The following is a 26,030-nucleotide window of genomic DNA, read 5'->3' on the forward strand; positions in this document are numbered from 1 at the left end:
GTTGCAGTGAGCCAAGATTGTGCCACTGTACTCCAGCCTGGGCAACACAGTGAGACTCTGTCTTTAAAAAATAATAATAAATAAATAATACTTTTTATTTGGTGAACGAATGAATCCTTGTATGGAAAAGGTGTTAGGGAATGCAAAAAAACCAATGAAGATTCTGCTGACCAGCAGAGCATTCAAACACTGAACTGGAATTGTGGTGCTCCCCAATTTTTGCTTAAAAAGACTCTGTTGGCAAATTTTAATCTTACAGAACTCTTATTTCATACAAAAGGTTTTTTTCTTCCTTTGAACCAGTGACTTGGATTAAGACTGGAGAAGTCTATAAATAAGTAGGGAGTTTATATAACCAGAGATTGGTCTCAGTAGGCCTCAGATCCCACTACAGAAAAAGCAAACAAGTTTTTGGCATTTTGCTTCTACCAAACTCTGTTGTTATTGGCAAATACAAAGTTTATATCTATTTTAACCATGTATACATGTCTGCACTTGTACAGGCATAGAGGACCTCAGTTCATTCTAAATCACTTGTCGAGTTCTGAGTGTTTATATATAAAAATGGCAGTTTTAGTTGCCTCTTGGAATCCTCTTAAGGGAATGGAAGAAATAAAAAATTCATAATCTCTCATCTTGGAAAAACCTTTTAAAATAGTATTTCACCAATTTAGCAAACCTGTATACCAATGCTAACTCTATAATGATTTGTTTTGTTTCAATATTTTCAAAATAGCCTCTCTACATTCTTGTTGGTTAACAGCCCTGGCTGAGGCTCAGATCTTTCCTTTCCTGTACACAGACAAAGGCATTTACTCACTTACAGATATTCCACAAAGTAACCACACTTCAAAGATGGGCAACTTTGCAGCTGGGCTACCATTTCCTTCTCCTGTCATTTACATCAGTCAATATTTCATAAAAGGATTACTTACTGTAGCTGGAAGGATAGAGATTATGTAGCCATCTACTCATTTTGCAGATGAGGAAACAAGGATCCTAGAGAATGATACAGGATTTCTATGATTTTTTTCCCCTTTATGTGGATTTGATTGCCTCACTATAAACTTAATCCTTATATTTCATGATTACTGCTATATAAGCTTTACATCGGAGATATTCTGGGTTTTTTGAAATTTTTATTTTCTTAGAGATGCGGTCTTACTATGTTGCTTAGGCTGTTCTCCAACTCCTGGCCTCAAGCAATCCTCTTGCCTTGGCTTCTCAAATGTTGGGATTATAGGTGTGAGCCACTGTGCCTGGTGAAATATTCTGTATTATCAAGAATGTCAGTGCAAGACATTTACTCTGTTGTTGATCTATTGTCTTCACTTTGGACAGGCTATTGGGATCTCAGTGTTAATTCCAAATTCAATAAAACTTGGAAAAATGGATCAAAAATCCATCAGTCTCAAAGATGATGCATCCTAATTTGATGGAATGCTACATGACAAAACAACTGGTAAAGCTCAAGGTAAAATCACCATCACTCAGCAAGGCCAGATGATCTTAATCAATCCTCTTTATCAAAGAGTTTATGGCATGCAATCAAAATGATTTTGTTGTCAGGACCTGCATGTTTAACAGGAGCTCTACCTGACTTAAGGCTGCCCTGAAAGGCTCTGCAATGAGGTGAATGAGAAAACTCATCTTTCTTGTAGCATCCATCCATAATCTAGGAAATTGATATTCATGCATTCAGCCAGCCAGTCAACAGAAAATGCCTACTATGAAGAAGGCACTATTTTGAGTCCTGGGGTTGCAGTAAAATCAAAACAATCTTCTCACTCAGTCATATCTGACTGTGTTCAGATTAAACCTCTAACTCCTTCACTCTTAACCACTGACCAAATGAAATCTGGGCAGTTAACTGTGGAAAGCTGCTGATCTCAAATTCCTTGGACTAGGAGTGCTCAAGGATGTGGAACATCATTTCCAACTGTTTCCTAACACATTTGGTTCTCTAACATTAAGAATCTTCGAGCCAAGAGAGACCCAAGAGGACATTTAGCCCAATTTTCTTTTTTTTTTTTTTTTTTTTTTTTTCTTTTTTTTGTTGAGACGGAGTCTCGCTCTGTCGCCCAGGCTGGAGTGCAGTGGCCGGATCTCAGCTCACTGCAAGCTCCGCCTCCCGGGTTTACGCCATTCTCTCGCTTCAGCCTCCCTAGCCCAATTTTCTTGTTTTATAGATTAAGAAACAAGAGGTCCTGGAAAAAGAAAAGGACTTGCTTAAGTACACAAAGGCAGTTTGACAAAGATGACTAAAATATCTCTATTTTTCATAAACATTATGCCTAGCTCTGGTTTTCAGAAACACACATTTGCATTTAAAAGTTCTTAATCATTTAGCTTTACTGCTTCTTCCCAGTCTGCTTTCCAACTAACCAACATACTTATTTGAAAAGAACGGGGAGGATATGGCCAGTGATTGGTAAACTTGTATGCTTGGTACATTAAATGTACCTCATTTTATCCTCACAGAGTTCTGCCTTAACAAATGAAGAAACAGGAGACTCAAGAATAGCTAATTTTCCCAGAATGGTTAAGAAGCACACCAGGTCTCATTACAAAGCTCACACTCTGTCTGGCCTCTACCTAAATGTTGACACCACCAATCAACAAACTGTCTCTTGGTTTAGGAAAGAACATGCTCACTGTACAATTCAAAAGCAGAATCACCCTTTCCTGCTAATCATTTTAAAAATATAAATCAACAACTGTTTATATCCCTGTTTTCCTTGGGATTGGCTTATCTGAATAAAAAACGAAGCATGAAATTATAAAGTTTTTCACCAGACAAAATTAAAGTATATTTTCCCCATAAACTCAACAGAAAGACTACAAACTATAAGCCCAGGAGACCCAAAAAGAACAAAAGAAAGAACTATCTGCACCATTTCTCATCAACACCAGGTCAGCCTAGAAAATTTCACTTTACTCTAGACCCTTCCCAGAATCAAAATGGGCAACAATTACCTCATCTGAATTTAATCCAGTGGTTGCAGCCAGAGGCACTTTCACATGTAGCACTGTGCTGGTCACCTCTTTTATGTCAAATACTAGAGAATTAAGGTCCTCCCTGATCCACATTCCAGTGGAGGAAGCCTCCTCTAGAACAGGAGTTCCTTCTTCTGAAATAGGCACTGAGTCAGTGTGGGCAGAAACTCCCAGGAAGGGCACACCAATGGGGAAAACTTCCTCCATAGGAGGCACTGCAGTAGCTGGGATGGCAGGCACCTCTGGGGTGGGCACTGAAGCAGCAGAGATGGCAGGCACCTCTGAGGTGGGCACTGAAGCAGCAGAGATGGCAGGCACCTCTGGGGCGGGCTCCTCTAGGTTGGACACTGCAGCTGCTGGGCAGGCAGGCTCCTGGGGGGTGGGCACTGCAGTTGCTTGGAAGGTGGGCTCCTCTAGGTTGGACACTGCAGCTACTGGGGAGGCAGGCTCCTCAGGGGTGGGCACTGCAGCTGCTGAGGAGGTGAGTTCCTCTAGGGTGGGCACTGTAGCTGCTGGGGAGGCGGGCTCCTCTGGGTTGGGCACTGAAGCTGCCAGGAAAGTGAGTTCCTCTAGGGTGGTCATCATAGCTGCAAGGGTGGGCACTGAAGCTACCAGGGAAGTGGGTTCCTCTGGGGTGGCCACCACAGCTGCAAAGGAGGCAGATTCCTCTGGGGTGTGCACTGCAGCAGCTGGGGTGACAGACTCCTCTGGAGTGGACACTCTAACAGCTGAAATATCAGGCTCCTCAGGAGCATGCACTGTGGTAGCTGAGGTGACAGGCCCTTCTGGTGTACCATCCTCCTCTGCAATGGGTACTGCAACAGCTAGAACAGTCCACTCTGGGGAGAACCCTGCAACAGCTGACATACTCTCCTGTGTGATGGCCACTGCAACAGCTGGAGCAGTCTCCTCTGGGGAGGACACCACAGTAACTGCAGCAGTCCCTTCAGGGACAGACACTGTAACAGCTGGGACAGTAGCCCTCTCTGGGGCTGATACTGCAGCAGCTATGACATCCTCCTCCTCTAAGGAGGCTACTGAAGCAACTAGGATGTCCTCATGTGGGAAGGGCACTACAGCAGCAGCTCCATCAGTTCCCTCTGGGGCAGGCACTGCAGCAATTGAGATATCCTCCTCTGGGCTGGGCAGTGCAGCATCTAGGGCATCTTCGCCAGTGGGCACTGCAGCCGTCCAGGAAGGCCTCTGGAGGATGGGTCTCCATTCCTCTAAAACTGCTTCAGTAGTACCAGCCTCAGTAACTTGTTTCTCTGGAAGAATATTTAGGAATGAACCCGAATCTCTCCTTTCCATCTCCCCTCCCTCTGATGATGCCACATTCAGCTCAGGCTCTGTATTATTCACAGTTTCCACTCCATCTGGATTAAGTCTCATTTCTCCAACCAGCAGGTGCAGACTCAAAACCTCTGACTCTGGGGACTTCCTCTGGAGATCCTGGAAGACCTGCTCTGGGAAGTTTCCGTGGAAATGTGCTGGGGTTCGATCCTCCAAAAGCGTGGCTCCATAATCCAGCTCTTTTGACTCACCGTCCTCATCACAAACTTTCTCCACGGACAATTCACAAGTGACCACATTGCCCATCGATGTCAGACTGTTATTTTCTTGATTAACAGTTACATTCCCACTTTCCAAATGAATTTCATCTGTTAGTAAATTTGATTCATATAATACCTCTACTTCAGATCCTGAGGTAACATCTGTTAGTTCATGATTAAAAGCAAAACTGAAGGTGATCCTCTCAATGCACTCACCATTCCCCTCAGTTTGACTGCAGTCTCCCTGGGACAAATTGCCATTGTCTTTGGCCAGTACAGAAGCAACGAAGCCTGCTAATTTTTCTTCATGAGAAACCCTGTGATCAGAGTTCAGCAGTCCCCCTGGGTCCAGCTTTTCCAGTGAATCCAGATCAGCTGGCTGTGTGGACTTAAATTCTGCAGTCCCGGGGTTAAAAGGCACTTTTTCACATTCCTCCTTGCTAACAGTGGAAGTCTCTCTCATGATATCAACGTGGGCAATAAGTTCCACAGCATTAGGCACCTGAGAAGAATCCAGGGTATTAAAATATCCACAATCCAATCCAGAATCATAGTCTTTTGCCCTTACATGTAAAAGGCCTAAATGCTGTTCCTTTTCTAAGGCAGCTCCTGGAATATGACTAATTACAAGTAAATTTTCTGCATCCTGGGATGCAGCCAGCCCTTCAGAAGAGGTTTGATTCTGTAGCTCAACTACAGGAGTTACTCCTTCTTCACATAAACACTCCTTTTCAAGTTCAAGAAACATCTGCACTGAGTCTGTGTCAGAGAACTGTTCTGCATCAATAGGACCCACAGTACATGCTGAATCTGAAACAAGACCCTCTAGCCCCTGAGCAGTTCTGTTTGCCACCTCACCAAGAATATCCTCACCTGTAAGAACACAATCACAATCCAGGGGTATATCCTTGGGAACAGTAGCCAACTGGTCCTTGGCTGGCTGTGGGTCATCACGGCAACAAATCTGACCAAGAGATAGGTGGCCAAAAGTCCTCAAGACAGCAGCTAAGCAATCAGATCCATCCTCCACCACTGCTGTGTTTTCTTGTTCTCTTTCTTCAAAAATATCTGCCAGGCTGTTCTTCTCATCTGCCATCAGAAAAGTCTTTTCCCTCTCTGACAGTTTATCTTCCTCCCACTCTCCCTCAGCCTCCATCATGATCCATCGCTCATCCTCCTCAAACTTTAGCTCAGACTCTGTTTTCTCTCTTAGGCTGGGGGTTATGAGAACATGCAATTCTGGATCTAACAGCTCTTCACTCAGGCAAGGGGAGAGAGGTGGCATTTCCACAGTGCAGGCTGTGTCCCCAAGGGGGTGCTGCTTCTCAATGAAGCCTCCTTTAGCTAAACTTTTTGTGGCCCTCGGCCAGGTTGCACTTGAGAATCTGGATTCCTGCATTACATCTGTGTTACCACTTGTTGCTGCAGTTTCTGATTCTAGAGGCTGGAATTCATGGGGAGGGTTTGCACTGTGCTGCTGAAATCTAAAGTCCTGGCAGTCTCCACTTAAGTTTTTTACATCTTGCACCTCTGGAATACCTAGGGATTTGGACACATGTTCCAGAGTTACTGACTCTGACTGAGGTTCCCGGTGGTCCAAATGACCAGAACTTTCTATTAATGCAGAACTGGACTCCTTCTTCTCTTGCAAGGAAGGATTTGAAGCACCAGCTTCTGACACCTCACTGAGAGAGGCTTCTATCCTCTCTGCAAATTCTGGGAAGTTGGGTGGCATGAAGGACTTCCACGATCTCCTGTTAACATTGTCTTTGCGTTCTGCATTTGGCCGCCTTCTGGGTGGCACAGGTGCTGATTTCTGCACATCACTGCTTAGCTTCAGTGCATCAAATATTATCCTCTCATCCAGCTTCTTACCTTCTGGTGCTCTAGATTCAAAAACATTAGATGCTGCTCCTAATGTACCATTGCTGGATATAGTACTTCCTTCCATCTTTTCCATGGTGCTTTTTGAAGTCTGGTTAAGCTTTGAACCCTGGTCAATTTGCTCATTTATCCTCATTGTATCATATATAGACCTTTGTGGAACATAGCAGTCCTCTATGTAGCCATCCTCCTCCTCTCCCTTCCCCAGGCAGGTGGGGTTCCGCCTTAAACAGTCTGGTCTGCTGAGTGGCTTACCCATCCTTTTTCAATCAAGATGAACCATCAAATCTTTCAAAAGTATTTTTCACAGGTTCCCCCCAAACACATTCTACATAAGTTATAAATCCTTTTAGTTGTTCATACCCTAAACCACCAACTGCATCTGCCCTCCAGAAAAGCCTGGAAGTCCCGTTTTGAAATCATTCTGGGAGAAGCTCTAAGACAAACAGCTTTTTCCTCACAGGCTAGCAGCCTCATAGTTGACAGAGACACGATATAATTTAAAATAATTTCTTGTATGGCTTATGGTTTAATTTTTTTTTTTTAAGAGCACTGCTCTTTCAAATTCAGTCAACAAAAATCATCTCATATTGACAAGTTTTTTTCGGTATCTAGTTCCACTCACTTCTCAACGAAGCAGAGTTGGGAGCAGCAAATTTATGCCGATTGTATCCTTTAATAACAATGGCACAGCTTCTCTAGTCTTCAAGTATGGCCCAAGCTCCTAAGAATTCCTTTCATTTTATCCTCAGTTCCAGCCCTGGAGAGTCCAGCTGGTCTGAATTAGCCATTCGTCCTTCCTAGCTGGCGTGTTTGCATTTGAACTGGGATGGTCGGCGGATATTCCTGCAACTTTAAACACAGGAAGTCCTTCATTCGGGGCCAGCTTGGGGCTTCCTGTCTCCAAAACATCATGGCATTGTTGTGGCTCCCAGGCCAACCCTGCGCTGTGGCTGCAAAACAAGGCGAGCCGAGCCCCGCGCCAGGCCCTGGGAAAGGCGGGCGGGAGGGCGGGCGGCAGCAGCGGCCGCGGGTCTGTCGGAGGGGCTCGCTCAGCACGGCCCGCTTCCCCACGCCATGCCGCGCGCCCCGAGGGCCAGGGTCGCCTCACCGCAGGTTGCAGGTGGCTCCCGGCCGCGCCGGCCTCAGGTCCCGCACTCAGGAAGTTAGTTTGTCCCTCCGGCAGCTGAGTCCCGAGTGCTGTGGGCGCCGCCTCCCCCGCCGCCGCCAGTCCCCGGCCCGCAGCCGCCACGCCGTGGGCTGCATGACAAGCAGCCGCCTCTATTCTCCACCACGCCGCCGGCTCCGCGGCCCCGCTGTCCTCCCCGCCCGCAGCTGTCACGGTCCCGGCATGCAAACTTCTGGCTAGGAACAAAAGGCTCCGCTCGGGCCGGGCGGGGGGCGAGCCCTCCTCCCCCGCGCCGCGCGGCCTGCTAGCTAGCTCGATCGCTGAAAGTGCTCGGCTGGCGGGCGGCTCGCCTCCCCCTTCCCCGCGCCGCTGCGCTGCGCCGCCCCGCTGCGCCGCCCCGCCCGGGCAGCCCCCTGGAAGCCGGCGAGCGCGCGACGCGGAGAGCCCAGGGAGGAGGACGCGGGCGAGGGCGGGGGCGGGGCCCAGCGGGGGCGGGGCCGGGGAGAGGAGCGACCCCAAAAGAGGAGGGAGCGGGGGAGAGGATTGGAAGCGGAGGCGCCGAAGGAGGGGCTTCTGCAGGATTCGGGACGAGGGACCCGGGGCGCCAGCCGTTCACGCCCACCGCGCCCAGGGGCCAGAGGGGAACGCTCCGCCCCCGGAGAGGGCGCAAGGAGAGGGACGGAACCCGCACGAGTCTCGGCTGCGCGGCGCAAATCCCCTGACAAAGGAAAGCCCCGCCCTCCTCCCGTTGGCCCGGCCCCTCCCGTCCCCGTCTCGCTTCAACCGGCCGGGCTCCGAGCCCAGCCCTACGGCGAACGAATACAGAAGGGGCGCCCTCGCTCCCCCAGCTGGCCGGCTCCGGCGAGGGCCACTCGAGTTGCCGTGTGCCGGCAGGTCGCGCCGGCTGGGGTGGGCTGCCTGCATCGCTCTCGGCTCCAGCTCTGCCGCCAAAGGCTGTCCCTGCTCCTTCCAATGTCACCTTTAGCGCGCCCCTTGCCGGACCGAAGAACACTCCAGCCTTAAACCCGGCACTGTCCCGGTGTCCCAAAGGAATTCGGTCACGCTCAGAGACCAAGTTATTGGATAACTCTAGGCACATTCTACCTTCCCTCTCCCCCTTCTCAAGTGTATCAAGTCCTGATCAATTCTCCTACCAGGATTTCTCTGCTCACAGACCTGAGTGGTATCAATGACGGAGGAAAATGGGGTGTTGGGGGAAGGTGGGGATGCCAACAGCTGAGCCCTACGACCAAACACCTGGCTCCTTTATAGCTGTGCACAGCCAAGGAAACCTGAGCCTCCTTGGACCAGATGAAAAGCATGGGTATTTCAAATCTCAAATAGAAAATACTAGAGAAAAGTAGCTCACAATCCCGTCGTCCATGGCCTTTGGCTTTCAGAAAAGCCACCTGGTCACCTGGTGATTGTTAAACAAAGAAAGTACAAAGGGCAACCCAGGAAACTGTCCACCAGAGGCAGCTGCGTCTCTGAAGGGGTACAATACTCTGTTCTCTTTTGATGGCCATTCTCTGATTTTATGAAGGAAAAAATCATCTATTAAAATTCGGAATCCCTGTCGGACCATGTTGTCAATATATACGGCAAAACTTATGGAAAAGTTATTTTACCCTTTACACAAACAGTAAGTGAAACCAACACCTGATGTATGGAGATCTGGCACTAAAACCTTGAGCTGAACCTTAGGCTTACTTAGGGAATCAGACTGGTCCTTGGCAAAAATGAGAAGTGAGCTGAAGCCTGTAATCGGAATTAGGTAACTAAAAAACCTTTCTCTGGTAAAATGCTTTACACTTCATTTCTCACTTCAACAAAGGCTGCTGATCAATTCTGCCCACTCAAATCCAAAAGACTCTGCCCATCTGTAAACTGAAAGGGGTGGGGAGGCAGACTAGGTTGTGTCTTGACACCCTTTCTAATTTTAATATTTTTTAGTTCTAAAACTTTTAGAGGCACTGCCCCAGAATCCTGTGTCCTCTTGGTCCTATACTGCCAAGACACTAGAAACCCTGTCCTATGAAGAACAAACAGTACAAGAACCAATAATGTTAGACCTAGAGAAAGTTCTAGGAGATGTAATTAGCATGAAGTATCTGAAGGGCTGAGACGTGGGAGGAAAGAAATTTGTTTTGGATGTCTCCTTAAGCTGGCACACTAAGATCTAAGATTTAAAACCAACAAAGAGCTTCTCACGGCTATTCAAAGAATAGGGTGTCCCCTAAACTGGTGACTTTCCTTATCCTGGAGGTGTTTGAGCAGAAATTCAAGCAATCATTTGGCAGAGATTTGGGAAAACAGATTTACAAATCTTCTGCAGTTTGTTCAGATGAATTTTAAAGTCATTTCTAACTCTGATACACCATAATCCTAAGGACTGATAGCTTACAGATCTGATACTTAACGTTTAGGGAATCCAGGTTTTAATTTTCCTTTAATTATTCGGCACAACTGGAAAAACTGAGGGAAGGAAAGATCAATTTGACTAGCAAATCTCCCTGGCCAAATACATTCACTTAAGTGTTCAGATATCATAACAGACTGTTTAGCATGCCAGGGCCCCTCTGGTTGGAAGAATCTCAGGAATTCTGGCTCTGGATGAAAGATGGGTGGTTATTCTATTACAAAGAATTTTTTTTTTTTTTTTTGAGTGAGACTCTGTCTCACTGTGTTGCCTAGACTGGAGTGCAATGGTGCAATCTTGGCTTACTGCAACCTTTGCCTCCTGGGTTCAAGTGATTCTCCTGCCTCAGCCTCCCGAGTAGCTGGGATTATAGGCACACGCCACTGCACCCAGCTAATTTTTTGTATTTTTAGTAGAGATGGGGTTTCACCCCTTGTTGGCCAGGCTGGTGACCTGACCTCAGGTGATCCACTCACCTCAGCCTCCCAAAGTGCTGGGATTACAGGCATGAGCCACTGTGCCCAGCCATAAAGAATTATCTTCATGTGGAATCACAAACTTCATGAGCAGAAATTCCTTTACTGTTTCCTCACCAAGTCAGGTACCAACCAATCCAGCCTATTCTTAAATAATTACCTCCTACATCTGTCTACCAATATTCTTACCACTCTCATCAGTGATCCACATAAATAAGTAAATGGAGCATTTCTACAACTATGAAATTCAGATTCGAATTAGTTATTATCTGTAGTCACTCTCTCTCTACTTAGGGTTTTAGGAAAATAAATTTAAATAAACCCTAAAGAGAAATTACATATAGTAATTTAATCCTCCCACCCCACCTCCAAAAAAACCCCAAAACGCAAAGCCAAAGAATGCTCTCTTAGTGCTTTGCTCTTTTTAAAAAATCATCAGTGTGTGTAGAAATAAATCAAGAGAGGAAGCACAAGGTCTCCTCCATGTCTTAATTTTTATCTGTTCATGAGTTTCTCCTTAGTTTAGGTATGTGGAACTCTGCCAATAGCCATTTCAGTGACTGAAATAAATACCTGATATGGCTTTCCACCTCTTGTTGCCCTGATAGCTACAAAAAAAAAAAAAAAAAAAAAAAAAAAAGCATCTGTTCATTTCACATGCTATGTATAACCTTTTTAAAAGAGAAATACAGGGAGCTCCAGAGACCCTCTTCAGATATTTCCCCCACTCCTGTAATCACAAATATATGCACTGAAGCCAAATTTCAAATGAGTTTCCAGTTAGTTGATTACAGAGTTCAAAGAATTATCTACTCATTTTGAAATTCCCAAGTACAGAATTTGGTGTTACATTTTCCTTCAGTGAACTTAGAAGAACGAAAAATCCTGGCCCTTCCAGCTCCTTTCCGCAGTCTTCCTAATGAAAGACAGCCGGGTGGAGTCTCCTCACACCCTAACATAGCTCCCTTTCCAAGTTTTGGACCTGGCATCCTGCCCTTGTCTGCTCCAGACCTAAAATGCCAGCCCTCTGGGACAGTCTGGAGACCCCAGATTCACACTTCCCTAGATTCTACGATGCCTTTTCACCCACCTTGATGGGTGCTCTCTCCTGGAAGACTAATTCTGACTGGAAGAGGATACAGAGGACTGGTTGGATCTTGCTCATTTTAAATCTACACAATGCCTTTCATCTTAGGATCTTCAGATTTTACAAGCATTATTTAGTAGCAAGTAGAAACTCCACAGTGTTAGTCTGTACCTGTTGGGCATCAGTCACTGCCATCCTTTGGTACTTTTATTATTATAAACATGGCTACAGAGTGGTTCATAAAGCAACACAGCATGACATGAAGTTTGCTTTAAGTGGGATACTAAAGATTTTGATGCTATTTGAGCTCTCATGTACTCGTGAACCCATGAGAAAACTTTCCACACACTCTGCAGGAACTCTATGACCCCTGTAAGCCCTTTCCTGCTTGTAGACTTTCCAAAAGACAGTGTATTAATCCTCTTTTTTAGACTAATGGTTACCAAAACCATGGTGATGACAAAATCATGGGGCTTTGCAGGTTAGAAAAGACCTGACAGAAGGGTGGGAAGAAAGAAGGCAGGAGGTATCACAGAAGGCTTTGTGGAAGGAATCACATTTACTCATTAGGATTTCAGATATACAGCGATCGCAAAGACAAATATTTCTAAGTAAAGAGCCAAAGGCAGGACTGTAAAGAAGCAAATTCTGGCTGGGCTCAATGGCTCACGCCTGTAATTCCAATACTTTGAGAAACTGAGGCAGGGGTATCCCTTGAGGCCAGGAGTTCAAGACTAGCCAGAGACACTCGTCTCTACAAAAAGTTAAAAAATTGGCCAGGTATGTGCATCTGTAGTCCTAGCTACTTGGGAGGTTGAATTGAGAAAATCATTTAGCCCAGAAGTTCAAGGTTACAGTGAGCTGTAATTGTGTTAATGCACTCTAGCCTGGCAACAGAGTGAGATCCTGTCTCTAAAATATTTTTTTTTGTTGTTAATTTTTTTTTCTTTTTCCAGACAGGGTCTCACTTTGCTGCCCAGGCTGGGTGCGGTGACAAGATCTTGGTTCACTGCAACCTCCACCTCCCGGGTTTAAGCGATTCTTCTGCTTCAGCCTCCCAAGTAGCTGGGATGACAGACATGCATCACCATGCCCAGCTAATTTTTGTATTTTTAGCAGAGATGGGGTTTTACCATGTTGTCTGAGCTTAAGCGATGCACCCGCCTAGGCCTCCCAACTTCGCTTACAGCAAGCCACTGTGCCCAGCAAAAAAAACTTTTTATTTTATTTATTGATTTATTTACTTGAGGCAGAGTCTCACTCTGTTGCCAGGCTGGAATGCAGTGGCGCGATCTCGTTCATTGCAACCTCTGCCTCTCAAGTTCAAGCGATTCTCCTGCCTCAGCTTCCCATGTAGCTGGGATTACAGGCACACACCACCATACCTGGCTAATTTTTCTATTTTTAGTAGAGACGGAGTTTCGCCATGTTGGTCAGGCTTGTCTCAAACTCCTGACCTCAGGTGATCCACCCACCTTGGCCTCCCAAAGTACTGGGATTACAGCCCCAAGCCCGGCTCCCCAAAAAAAATTTTAATGAGGACTCTGGGACGGGGTGCTCACTCAACTGTCACTTATATTATCTCATTTAAAAAACCCAAATCTTTATAAATGAAGCTTAGGGTGGCAAGCATACTTGTCCAGAATAATACAGCTAGTAAAAATGAGGAAGAGGGCTGTGAAAGTAATTGTAGAGGAAGAATATTTGGGCTTCACAACTGACCAGAGAGAAAGTAGAGGTTAGAGGGAAAAAAACAAAGATAATGCCATATAGTGTTACTCTTAGGTTACTAAGATCATAGTAGTACTTATTATAAAACAACAGCAGGAAAGAAGAAAATATTTGAATTCATTTATTTTAGAGCATTCTGTATGTGAAATACTAAAAAACGACCCATGTGAAGGTGTCTAGAAGGGCCCCTCACACAAAAGAATCAATGTTGGGATAGAGATACAGATTTGGGCCAGGTGTGGTAGCTCACACCTGTAATCCCAGCACTTTGGGAGGCCGAGGCAGGCAGATCACCTGAGGTCAGGAGTTTAAGACCAGCCTGGCCAACATGGTGAAACCCCGTCTCTACTAAAAATACAAAAATTAGCCAGGCATGGTGGCATGCACCTGTAGTCCCAGCTACTTGGGAGGCTGAGGCAGGAGAACCACTTGAACCCAGGAAGTGGAGACTGCAGTGAGCCAAGATCGCACCACTGCACTCCAGCCTGGGAGACAGAGTGAGATGCCATCTCAAAAAACAAAACAAAAACCAACCAACCAAACAAACAAACAAACAAAAAAAGAGAGAGAAAGATAGATTTGGAAGCCTTTCCCCATGGAACAGTGAAAAGCTGCCATCTCAGAGGTTGAGTGCAGAGAGAAGAGACAGATAACAGAGTTTCAGGAACCACATATTTAAGAGATAGGAAGACAACCAAAAAGGAAAGCAGAAGAGCAGCCAGAGAAGAAAATGGAAGAGCACAATGTCCAGAAAGTAAATTAACTTTCAAGAAAGAAGATCTGATATTAAATGCTGCACAATGAAAGAGGAGAACAGTGAGGTAGACAAGGCCACTAGACTTGGCAACTAGGAAGCCAGTGAATATCTAAGAGAGCAGTTTCAGCACAGTGATGGGTGTTGGATCAGATTAGAGGGGGTTAAGGATAAGCAGTGGTGAGAAATAAGTATGGATCCTTCCTTCCTCTTGAGACTGCTCTTTTGACTTCCATGACACTGTGGTATCCTGAGGCTATCTTTCTAGCCAGTCCTTTGTCTCCTTAGATTCCTCTTCCTATCCTCTTGAGGCAACTAATTTTACAAGGTTATATCGTTGATTCTCTTCTTTTCATCCATTCACCAAATATTTATTGGGATTTACTATGTGCCCTAAACTATGCCAGGCTAACTAAGAGAGTGAGTGATGAGCAAGACATAGTCAGAAGCCTACGTTCTAGTAAGGGAGAAGGACATTCATTTTAATCAACTGCATAATTACTCTGAAAGAAAAGCACACCATGCTATGAGAACATGGGTCATGGGCCTCAACCTGGCCTGGAAGCTCAGGGGAGGTTTTCCTGAGAAAGTGATGATGTGGGCCTCCCCCTGGGACTGAGAGTAGTCTTTCCAGTTCCAGAGTGGCATGATCATCACAAAGTTGCTTGGTTATTTCCATGAAAGAGGTCCCTGGGTTGAATCACCTCTTTTTTTTTTTTTTTTGAGACAGAATCTCACTCTGTCACCCAGGTGGAGTGATATGGTGTGATCTTGGCTCACTGCAACCTCTATCTCCCAGGTTCAAGCGATTCTCCTGCCTCAGCCTCCTGTGTAGCTGGAATTACAGGTGCCCACCACCAAGCCTGGCTAATTTTTGTATTTTTGGTAGAGATGGGGTTTTACCATGTTGGCCAGGCTGGTTTCGAACTCCTGACCTCAAGTGATCTGCCTGCCTTGGTGTAATCCCAAAGTGCTAGGATTACAGGTGTGAGCCACTGCGCCCAGCCCCTGCTCTTGAATATTAGAAAAGAAGGCAGAATAAATAATACACAGAGAAGAGATTTCTAAAAACCATCTCTTTCATTTTGTTACTAAGGAAAATTCTTATCATTGATGACAAAGAAACAAACAGCTTAGGTATGAATTTAAAGAATTAGACCCAAACCAGAGCTTATCCTTTGAGAATGAATACAATTAATTCAAGATGGAGAAAATCTAAGGCACATACAATTTCTTTGAATTATCTTCTTTCCTTGACTGATATATACACATGACCAAATGTCAAAAACATTAAAAACACATATTTGCTGAAACTGTAAAGAATTAAAGACTTTCTGTAAAACATCACAATCTGGTATGAGATTGGCAGACAGATGAATTATATCTGTATTTTAAGCTGCTTGCCTCTGAAACTCTGCCGATATTTTTCACCTCAGCCCTCAATGTTTTAATTAAAGATTGATTAATATTAAGAGGTGTCTTTCCTAAAGATGCTGACTTAGTAGTTGCCATTGTATGGTAACAAAGGAAGATAACATGGTCTACGATAAAAGCTAATTAGGCCAAAATCCCTGAGATCATTAGAGCTGATCTAATGGGCACTGAGAGGCTGGGGAAGTCACTGAGCTGGTAATGTCTTCTGGTTAATTCTGGTTAATGATTTGAAAATAATATTAATTTGTAGAGCATACAAGCCAAGGCCAAAATGGTCTCAGAAAAACCTGCTGGTTGTAGGATTCTGAAAGAAATGCATAAATGAAAAAATTAATGAATAAACATGTATGTATATGTACGTGTACATAAAATATATTTTAAGCTGTGTTGAGTCATGACCTAAACTTGCCTATTACTGCCACTCTAGGGCTAGAAATAAGCCCTACACTATTGTTCCCACAAAAACTGCTCAGGAAGACTGTCCATCCACTTGTTTCATTGTTATCAAACTAATTTTACTTTATCCTCATAATTTCCATTTTTCCAATTTCCAAGAAGAAAAACCCAATCTTCTCTGGTGCTGGGCCTTAGATCAAGTCTTCTGGAGAATGATGATCCCTAGGCACAAAGAGGGGTAACTGTTCTTATTAAAAAGATTTCACAGGCTTGATACAGTGGCTCATGTTTATAACCCCAGCATTTTGGGAGGCTGAGGTGGGTGGATCACTTGAACTCAGGAGTTCAAGACTAGTCTGGGCAACATGGTGAAACCTCGTCTCTACAAAAGATACAAAAATTAGCTGGTTGTGGTGGTGCATGCCTCTAATCCCAGCTACTTGTGAGGGCTGAGGCGGGAGGATCGCTTGAGCCTAGGAGGTTGAGGCTGCAGTGAGCCATGATCATTTGTCACTGTACTTCAGGCTTGAGTGACAAAGTGAGACCCTGTCTCAAAAACAAACAAACAAAAAACAAAAATGAAAAAAAATTCAAAATATTCTAATTTATATGTCTAGATAAGCTTCTTTTTTAAAAAAGCATATTATCATCTAGTGAGCTGAGCACCGAATATAAGTCTAATGCTTTTAGATATATCACTTCATTTAATTTTCATAAAAATCCTAAAGGTATGATTTACCAATACTTGTATTTTGTAGTTAAAGTAAATAGGATTCAGAGAAGTTAAGTCATTTCCCTCAAGGTCACTCAGCTAGTAAATGATAGAGCCGGATTCAAACCTGGATATTTCTTTTTTTTTTTTTTTTTGGGATATTTCTGACTCAAACTTGTATTCAGTTTTTTTCACTACACCAAACTGTCAACTAATTGAGTAAGTACCAATGACTCTGTGCATAAAAAGTAGCACATTTCTTTCTTAGTTTTGCTCTCTTATACTGAAAAAAGATTATGTTCCCTTAACATATACTAACTAGCAGAGAAGGAAGGAAGCCCAGAAGGAAGATGGAGAGCTGAGGAAATCAGGCTAAGATTAGAATTTCTTCAGGACACACAAGGATACATATCTCAAGTCTTGCAGAGTAGACAGCATTTTGAATCCTAGAGCTCACATGGTTTATGAGAAATAAAGAATGTTCATCCAGTCAGTCAAATATTCTCTCATCTCCAATTATGTATATACCAATATGCTAACTACATTAAGGGACACAAAAGTGAATTAACTGAGGGGATAGGACAAATGGATATAATCAGAAAATGTCAAAATTAGGTAGTATGTGATAAAAGTCAAGTGAGTTATACATTGTAAATGATTAAGAGATCAGGAGTAGTGAGCCGGGGAGATCAAAAGCCTTTATAAAGCCGGGCACGGTGGCTCACGCCTATAATATAATCCCAGAACTTTGAGAGGCTGAGGTGGGCGGATCACCTGAGGTCAGGAGTTCAAGACCAGCCTGGCCAACATGGCGAAACCCGTCTGTAATAAAAATACAAAAAAATTAGCCAGGCGTGATGATGCGTGCCTGTAATCCCAGATACTTGGAAGGCTGAGGCAAGAGAATCACTTGAACCTGGGAGTCAGAAGTTGCAGTGACCCAAGATCGCACCACTGTACTCCAGCCCGGGTGACAAGAGACAGAATCCATCTCAAAAAAAAAAAAAAAACAAACAAACCTTTATAAGGAAGTGGACTCGAGCTATGACTTCAGAAATCAAATACGTAAAATGTATAAGGAGTGTCTGGGGTAACTGGATGTAGTGGATGGTCTATATAGGAAATACCACTGGAAAGATAGTGGGGATCAAATATGTCCAAGACTGGAAACATAAAAATAGGCTAGTTCTGAAGGATACCACCATTTATCAGATCAGATGGCCCTCGAATTGCTTTGGGGGAAGGATAAGCACTTACAGAAACAACTGTGAATACAGACAGAAGGTCGGGAAATCATTTTGGAGACCCAAATTTTAGAGGGCTATAGCATAATTTATGTCTATTTTTTTCCCATAGGAACCATGTACATATATGCTAGCTATCCAATCACACTAGCTCTCTGCATTCTTAACAGAGGGTCCTTTGTTCCAAACAGTAAGGCTCAAAAGAAACAGAGTCTGATAAAATCACACTGAGATCAGTACTCCCAGCTGGTGCAAGGGCTAATGCCATTCCATAACACACCCTACAGGAAGCAGCCTGAGATACACAGCTGATTGATTTCCACAGCAGGAGCCTTGTGGCAGTGCGGGGTGGGGACTGGTCAGGCATGGAGAAAATTCTTCAGTCGCTGACTCAGATTAGTTCCCCAAGATCCTGACTCTATCTGTATAAGTCATTCCCGGAAGCAACACTATTTCTTAACTAATTTTCTTTAAAGGAGAGGAAAACCACAGAAGCATTCCCAGGAAGTGGAACTATTTAATCAGTTAACTCTTACTTGTCATGGGATCTGAAGATGGCAAAAATCAAATTCCCTAGCTTTCTAGAAGTAAGCTGAATAATTCTTTCATTGTAAGGGGCCGTCCTGTGTATTGTAGGTTGTTTAGCAGCACTTACTAGATGCCAGTAGCAGCTTTTCCAGTTATAACAATAAAAAATGTCTCTGGGCCAGGCATGGTGGCTCATTCCTATAATACCAGCACTCTGAGAGGCTGAGGTAGGTAGATCATTTGAGCTAAAAAGTTCAAGGCTGGCCTTGGCAACATGGTGAAACCCTATCTCTACAAAAGATACAAAAATTAGCCAGGCATGGCAGCATGCACCTGTAATTCCAGCTACTTGTGGGGCTGAGGCAGGAGGATCACTTGAGACTGGGAGGTCGAGGCTGCAGTGAGCCATGATTGTGCCATTGCACTCTAGCCTGGGTGATGGGAGTGAAACTCTGTTTAAAAAAAAAAAAAAAAAAAAGGAGTGGCGGGAAGTGTGAGTTTCTGCAAAGCTCTGTTTGGTTGACAACCACTGGTGTAGCATAAACTTTGGTGCCAAACAGACCTTCCCAATCCCAACTCTAATATTTACTTGCTATGTGGCTCGAACAAGTTATTTTAACCTCTTCAAGTCTAAGTTTTATTATGTACAAAATGGGTTTTTAAACTTCTGATTTACAGAGTTTTTTTCAGAGATCATTTAGACTCAGATCTTTCTTACCGCATTTACCACTACATCACTACCACTGTAATTCTCTGTATCTGTTTCCCTTACTACACATGGTCTCTGACTTAACAATGGTTTAACTTAAGATTTTTCTTTTTTTTTTTGAGACAGAGTCTCGCTCTGTTGCCCAGGCTGGAATGCAGTGGCATGATCTCAGCTCACTGCAGGCTCCGCCTCCCGGGTTCACCCCATTCTCCTGCCTCAGCCTCCCCAGCAGCTGGGACTACAGGTGCCCACCACCATGCCCGGCTAATTTTTCTGTATTTTTAGTAGAGACGGGGTTTCACCATGTTAGCCAGGATGGTCTAGATCTCCTGACCTCGTGATCCACCTGCCTCGGCCTCCCAAAGTGCTGGAATTACAGGCATGAGCCAGCGCGCCTGGCCAACTTAAGATTTTTCAACTTTATGATGGTGAAAGTGATATGCATTCAGTAGAAATCATACGTCAAGTACCCATACAATCATTCAGCTTCTCAATTTCAGTACAATATTCAATAAATTACATGAGTGAGTCAGCACTTTATTATAAAATAGGCTTTGTGTTAGATGATTTTGCCCAACTGTAGGCTAATGTAAGTGTTTGAGTATGTTTAAGGTAGGCTAAGCTGAGCTATGGTCAGTAGGTACATTAAATGCATTTCTGACTTACAGTCTTTTCGAGTTATGATGGGTTTATGCAGACATAATTTCACTGTAAGTCAAGGCACATCCATACACTGTTAACTAGAGACTATCTGGGACTCCAGTACTCACCACAAGGACTAGCACAGAGCAACTGCTCAGTAAGGATTGGTTAAAAGGAATATAGAATCATTTCCTTTTAGCCCCCATAAAAGGATCCATAAACCATCACCATGTGTAGCAAAGATCCATATTTCAAACGACAGGACTCGCGGTAGAAAAAGAGTTTATGACGTCCTAGAGAGTAAGTGTATCCTATTAACCTTCTGCAGCCAATAAGAGAGATTCATTGTTGAAAAGCACTTAGTGGTGGCAAAATAGGGAGGGTGCACATTCTACCCATAGCTGGGTTTTTCCAACTGGGACAGCTGAGACTTGTGAAGAATCCATTCAGCAGGAGACAGCCCTTTACAGTGATGGTTTGGTGCAGTGACCTGACATAACTCCCTGTGGAACTCATTTTATTCCTAGTAAACCAGCAACTCTAACAATAAACGGCCCTTCAGAGAAACTCATCATACTTCTTAGAAGCTCAGAGCTTATCAGCGAGCTTGAAAGTGCCCAGGATATTTTTCTGAAGCTCCAGAACCAGCCTAAGGCTGAGACCATTTACCATTCATTTCTAGGCACAGTGAGGATCAGTCCTGTTCTGCAAGTCTGTGCTTATCTCAACCACGTTGACTAATCAAATACTCAACGATCAATACATACAAGTTCTGCACAGGGTACATTCTAGTTTTTCTGGAAACATATTTCTTCTTTCTTATACAAATGATAAATCTTAGTTGTGAATGCTACATGCTGATATTGTATATGAAGAATTTTACTAACTCAAATCCAACTGCTCAGTCCTTTTCTTTGGTTACAGATATATTTGTTGCTTTTTTTTTGAGATGGAGTTTCGCTCTGTCACCCAGGCTGGAGTGCAGTGGTGTGATGTTGGCTCACTGCAACCTCCGCCTCCTGGGTTCAAGCGATTCTCCTGCCTCAGCCTCCTGAGTAGCTGGGACTACAGGTGCACGCCACCACGCCCGGCTAAGATGGGGTTTCGCCATGTTGGCCAGGATGGTCTTGATCTCCTGACCTCGAGATCCACCTGCCTTGGCCTCCCAAAATGCTGGGATTACAGGAGTGAGTCACCGCGCCCACCCTGTTTGTTGCTTTAAAATCTCACCTTGCTATCAAATTTCCAGACAGATTTTTGTAAAATCTATCAGTCCTTTCTTGATGATTTTACTACCTTCCATTCAATTTTACTACCTTCACTGGGGCATGAGGCTCCTTTAAGATGATGCAGTGGCTGCAAGCCTGGGATTTTGCTTGTGACACTGATATTTAAAATACTAACTGGTAATACTTTAAAAGGGAGCTGGAAAAGGTTCAACATGAAGCAAACTTAAAGGCCTTAAAGGCTCCTTCACCTTCTCCCCATCCAGTTGCTATGGTGGGGGTGGAGAGGATTATTACAGAGTACTGGAATTCTTTGTGGGGTGGGGAGGTGGGGGTGGTCACATAAGGGTTATAAATATCAGCAGCCAAACACTTGGTTGGCTGTGGAGAACAACTGAGAGACTGTAGTCTCCCCTTAAAGGCACAGAACAAGGAAGCTCCCTGAAGTATGTCCACAAAGGAAATTCCTCTTCTCTTTGGCAATGCATCATCAACCAAACACCTGCATCAACAACTGACAACTGTATGCAAATTCCAGCCAGGGAAAGTGACCAGGAGGTATTAAAGCCAGACACAGTTTAAGACCAGCAAAAATAAAGAATCCAGAGCCTGGCTTAAAGGAAAGCTGACTTAGAAGCGGTTGTTGCCACTATACACAGTCATAATCAGATTATCAGAAGGCTGCTTGTTACATAAATATTTAATTAGTAACCTATTCCACCTGAATTCTAAGTTTCCCATGTATAGGTGGCAATTTCTTCCAGGGCTATAGTTATCAACAGAGGGTAATTCTGCCTTCCAAGGAGACATTTTTAGTTGTACAACTGGGAAGTTACTAGGTCAGAAATGCTGCTAAAAATCCTACAATGCACAGGACAGCTTCTCACAACAAAGAATTATCCAGTCCAAAATGTTGATAGTGGTGGGCAGAGGTGGTGGCATGAGTGGCTGCCTCTTTCCTCCCCACCCACCCTCCAAAAATGTCAGCAGTGCTGAAATTGAGAAATTCATTTTAGGATATTGTCTTTATTTCCTTGGACCCTAGTTCCTATTTGGAGTAGCTTTGTTTAAGGAAGAAAGCAAAAAAACCAAGACAGGCCAAGGAAGGGTTAGCACAAGGTGGGGGTTAGCAGGGATAGAGGTAAAGCTGGGGAAACCTAAACCTCCAGGTGACAGACAGGTCATACCAAGTGTGATTTCCTGTCTCTCCAAGGGCAGGTAGATAATGCTAACCTCATTTGCTCTACCCTCTACTGACTCACTCTCAGGCTGGTGTACTAACTGCCAAAAACATAGATGAGCTGATACTGTCTTTGCAATCATTTGAAAGAAAGGAGTAAACTGGCAGTCTTTCAACTCCATGCTGCGCCCTGTCTTCCAGGGCTTTTTCTTTTCTCTTTTTTTTTTTTTTTTTTTGGAGACAGAGTCTCTTTCTGTCACCCAGGCTGGAGTACAGCGGTGTGATCTCGGCTCATTGCAACCTCTGCCTCCTGGGTTCAGGCCATTCTCCTGCCTCAGCCTCCCTGAATAGCTGGGACTACAGGCATGCGCCACCATGCCCGGCTAATTTTTGTATTTTTAGTAGAGACAGGGTTTCAACCATGTTGACCAGGCTGGTCTCAAACTCCCGACCTCAGGTGATCCACCCACCTCAGCCTTCCAAGGTGCCGGGATTACAGGCGTGAGCCACTGTGCCTGGCCTTTTCCAGGGCTTTTCTCATGTGCACATGAAGATGCCTAAGCTTGCTTTCTATGTGGCAAAAAAATAAATAAATAAATAAATAAATAAAATAAATAAATCAAAAGAAGGTGTTTACAAGACTTTCTTATTCTGTTTTCATACCTAGGTCCCCCAGTAGAAACTTCAAGTATACTGAGACCCTGATCCTGGGCTCTGCTCAACCTGAATTAGCAATGAAAATAATCCTAAGGAAGCCTGATGCTGTACCTATTACAACCCAACAGCCCAGCCTCAAAGACAAGAAAGGAAAAGAGCAACTGGTTTGGGTGCTTTATATGCACCACTGGGTGAAGTGAACCACTATGAGAAACTCACAGACGCTAAAGTGGTCTGTGAGTCAGTGTTTCCCATTTTCCTCCCTTCCTCCCTTCCTCGCTTCCTAGCTTGCTTGCTTGCTTCCTTCCTTCCTTCCTCCCTCCCTTCCTCCCTCCCTTCCTTCCTCCTTCCTTCCTCCCTTTCTTCTTCTTCTTCTTCCTCCTCCTTCTCCTCTTCTTCTTCTTCTCCTCTTCCTCCTCCTCCTCCTTCTTCTCCTCTTCCTCCTTCTTTCTTTCTTGCCTCCCTCCCTTCCTCCCTTCTCCTTCTCCTCCTTCCCCTTCCCTCCCTTCTCCGTTCCCCTTCCCCTTCCCTTTCCCTTCCCTTCCTTCCTTGAGAGAGGGTCTCACTCTGTTACCCACACTGGACTGCAGTGGCATGAACGCAGCCCACTGCAGCCTCAATGTCCTAGGATCAAGTGATCCTCCTGCCTCAGCCTCCTGTGTAAGCTGGGCCCACAAGCATGTGCCACCATGCCTGGCTAATTTATTTATTTTTTGTAGAAGGGCCTCACTTTGTTGCCCAGGCTGGTCTCGAACTCCTAGGCTCAAGTGATCTGCCCACATTGGCTTCCCAGAATGCTATGATTACAGGCGTGAGCTACTGTGCCTGGCCTCATTGTTTATTCTTATCACTGAGAGGTAGAATGCCAAGTCTGAAGCATGACCCGAATACACAGCAATATAAATACATATGAAAAATGAGTGAATGAAGGTGCATCCAGGTTTCTTGATAATACTCACCAGTATGATGCCCAAACCATCAAATACTTTCTGAGCGAGAAGTCACATGGTTTTTGGGGGGAGCAGGGGGCAAAGCAGGGGTTGGTTTAAGATTCAGAATGATCTCAATTCAAGTAAAACCTACATAGGGAATTTCAAAATGAGGAAAGTCTCTTGTTATCATCAGAGACTTAATAGATTTTTTTTTTTTAACCATTCCCAGGAAGGTCACTCGAGGGGAATTCTTTGGCTGAAGTTCCAATGATAAAAAGGTCCTTCCTTTCTTGTTAGCCTCCTGTTAGACACATACAATTCCATTTCCTCAATAACCAGAGACTCCCTTGTTCAGGAAAACGGAATTTCCTGAAGAGATTAGCCAAAGTCTTTTCTTTCCAGCTTTCTGAAAACAAGCTCAATTCTCTCATTAGTGATTTCTAGAATGGCTTCTTCCTTTCTACTTCCAACAGAGAGCTGAACCTGGTAAAGATCCTAACTCAGGAAGCCTAAGATCTCTGTCTGGTTTGAGTGGAAAAGAACTCTCTTCTACTCCCATGTGATAGAATCTGGTCAGCCAGTGAGGACCTACTAATCATTCAGAAGTAACTGAGGGAAAGCCTTTCCTAGGAATAATGTATTTTAGTGTTCCACTTTCATTTAAGGAAGAAATAGTTTTCCCCACAGACTACAGATCCATGGATCTATCAGCACGATTGTACAGTCCCAAGTAAGACTGGGGGTTCTTCACAGGCCTAACTTATCTGTCTATTCTGATTATCTCCCATGAAGTGAGCTGGGTCAAAGCAGAGTTTCCATCTCCCAGATTCATATCCTCTTCTCTTATGCAGATTCTGTGCTAAGAGTATGATTCCATTAAAAAAAGAAAAGAGTTGAAAACTTACAGTTAATGTTGTTTTTAAAAATATTTATCTTCATCTTTGTTTTTTCCTTATTAAAAATAATTTGAATCTGAAAACAGAGTCATACTTTGTAAATCTGGTCTGCTGTTGGAGTAAGGAAAGATTAATCTATGGCTGGACTATAACACATTAACCCAGGAACTCAATACTCACATCATGAAAATGACTCAGTCCTCAGAATGGGTCCAAAAAGACCTTCCCTTTATGCGGCCTCCCGGGGACTATGGAACTGACACACAGAATTTTTCTCCTCTCATTGTTTTCACTTCCGATGAGCTCAGCATGAGTTCAGCCAAGAATATGCTCCTCCCCTCCTGACCAAAGACTTTTGCTGGGAGAAGGCAAAGACTCTTTCCAAAGCTTTTGACTTCCCTACAAGGTGGACAGGTAGAACAGGGCTTTTGATTTGCATCCCCAACTTGAGGGGGGATACTGATCATTTTATGGTAACTATCTACTGACTTGACAATGGACTACACACGGGACACTCCACCACCCTTCTCCCTTCTCCCACTCTTCTTCCAGGCTTGTCTTGTCAACACCAGTCCACTGCTGATGAACACACTCTGCAAGAGCCCAGCCGATCAGTGTCCAGTCCCAGCCTTCACATCCAGAGTATCTGAGGTGGAAGGCTTATTTTTAGAAATCAGTGAAACGAATTTGGCTATGACAAGCAACTAAGTGCTACTGAACTCTGAGCACTATTAGGCAACATACTAGGATACAAATAAAACAAAGTAATGCCCAGTAATTTTTTGAAATCTTCTAGCAACATCAAAAGTCAGAATATCTCTAGAAATCAAGGATTAAATGAAAAGGAAAAGATGACTTGTCCTCAAATCCAAACACTAATATGCCTGCATGTGGACTCTTTTGCATATTTTAGCTCATATCTAATGCAATTTTAACAGGCCTGTTTATCTCATTTTCTAGCTCAATGAAGATTAGAAGGGAGGAATAGACTACACAGACCAAATGACAGCAGTGACAAGTGATAGCAGTAAGAAACAATACCCAATATCATGGCGGTGGGCAGAAATCCTGAAATTACCTCCTCCTCTCCAGACACACATGCACAGCCAATCCAACCAGTACAATACTATAGAGGTCCTAAACAATAACTTCAATATAGAAATCAAAGTGCACAGTAATTTGGGAATACTTACTACAAAGCAGCCCCAGATGTCTCTCACATCCTTGAGAATATCAATATCACCATAGTATAGAACAGTACAGCCATTTAAATAATGTTAACCTGTACTCATTAGAAAAAACGTATGCAGGGCCGGGCGCGGTGGCTCAAGCCTGTATCCCAGCACTTTGGGAGGCCGAGACGGGCGGATCACAAGGTCAGGAGATCGAGACCATCCTGGCTAACACGGTGAAACCCCGTCTCTACTAAAAATACAAAAAAAAA

The 26,030-nt window shown here is 44.1% G+C and overlaps 1 protein-coding gene across 2 annotated transcripts in view; it reads right to left on the bottom strand.

Annotated features, from left to right (window-relative positions):
• LOC117092825 (microtubule-actin cross-linking factor 1-like) overlaps positions 1-6,713 on the bottom strand; it is an 80,917-nt gene extending 74,204 nt beyond the window's left edge. Inside the window, exons 1-2 of one of the 2 annotated variants that reach the window (XM_033227021.1) lie at positions 3,316-6,713; positions 2,977-3,276 (exon numbers count right to left, since the gene is read on the bottom strand). In XM_033227021.1, coding sequence (XP_033082912.1) covers positions 2,977-3,276; positions 3,316-6,693 — 3,678 coding nt within the window. In that variant the 5' untranslated portion in view covers positions 6,694-6,713. Of the gene's footprint in view, positions 1-2,976 lie in introns of both variants that reach the window. The other variant, XM_033227020.1, reaches the window with a different exon arrangement.
• Positions 6,714-26,030: the final 19,317 nt, after the last annotated feature.

Source organism: Trachypithecus francoisi, unplaced genomic scaffold (assembly GCF_009764315.1).
Source record: "Trachypithecus francoisi isolate TF-2019V2 unplaced genomic scaffold, Tfra_2.0 Lachesis_group12, whole genome shotgun sequence".
NCBI lineage: Eukaryota > Metazoa > Chordata > Mammalia > Primates > Cercopithecidae > Trachypithecus > Trachypithecus francoisi.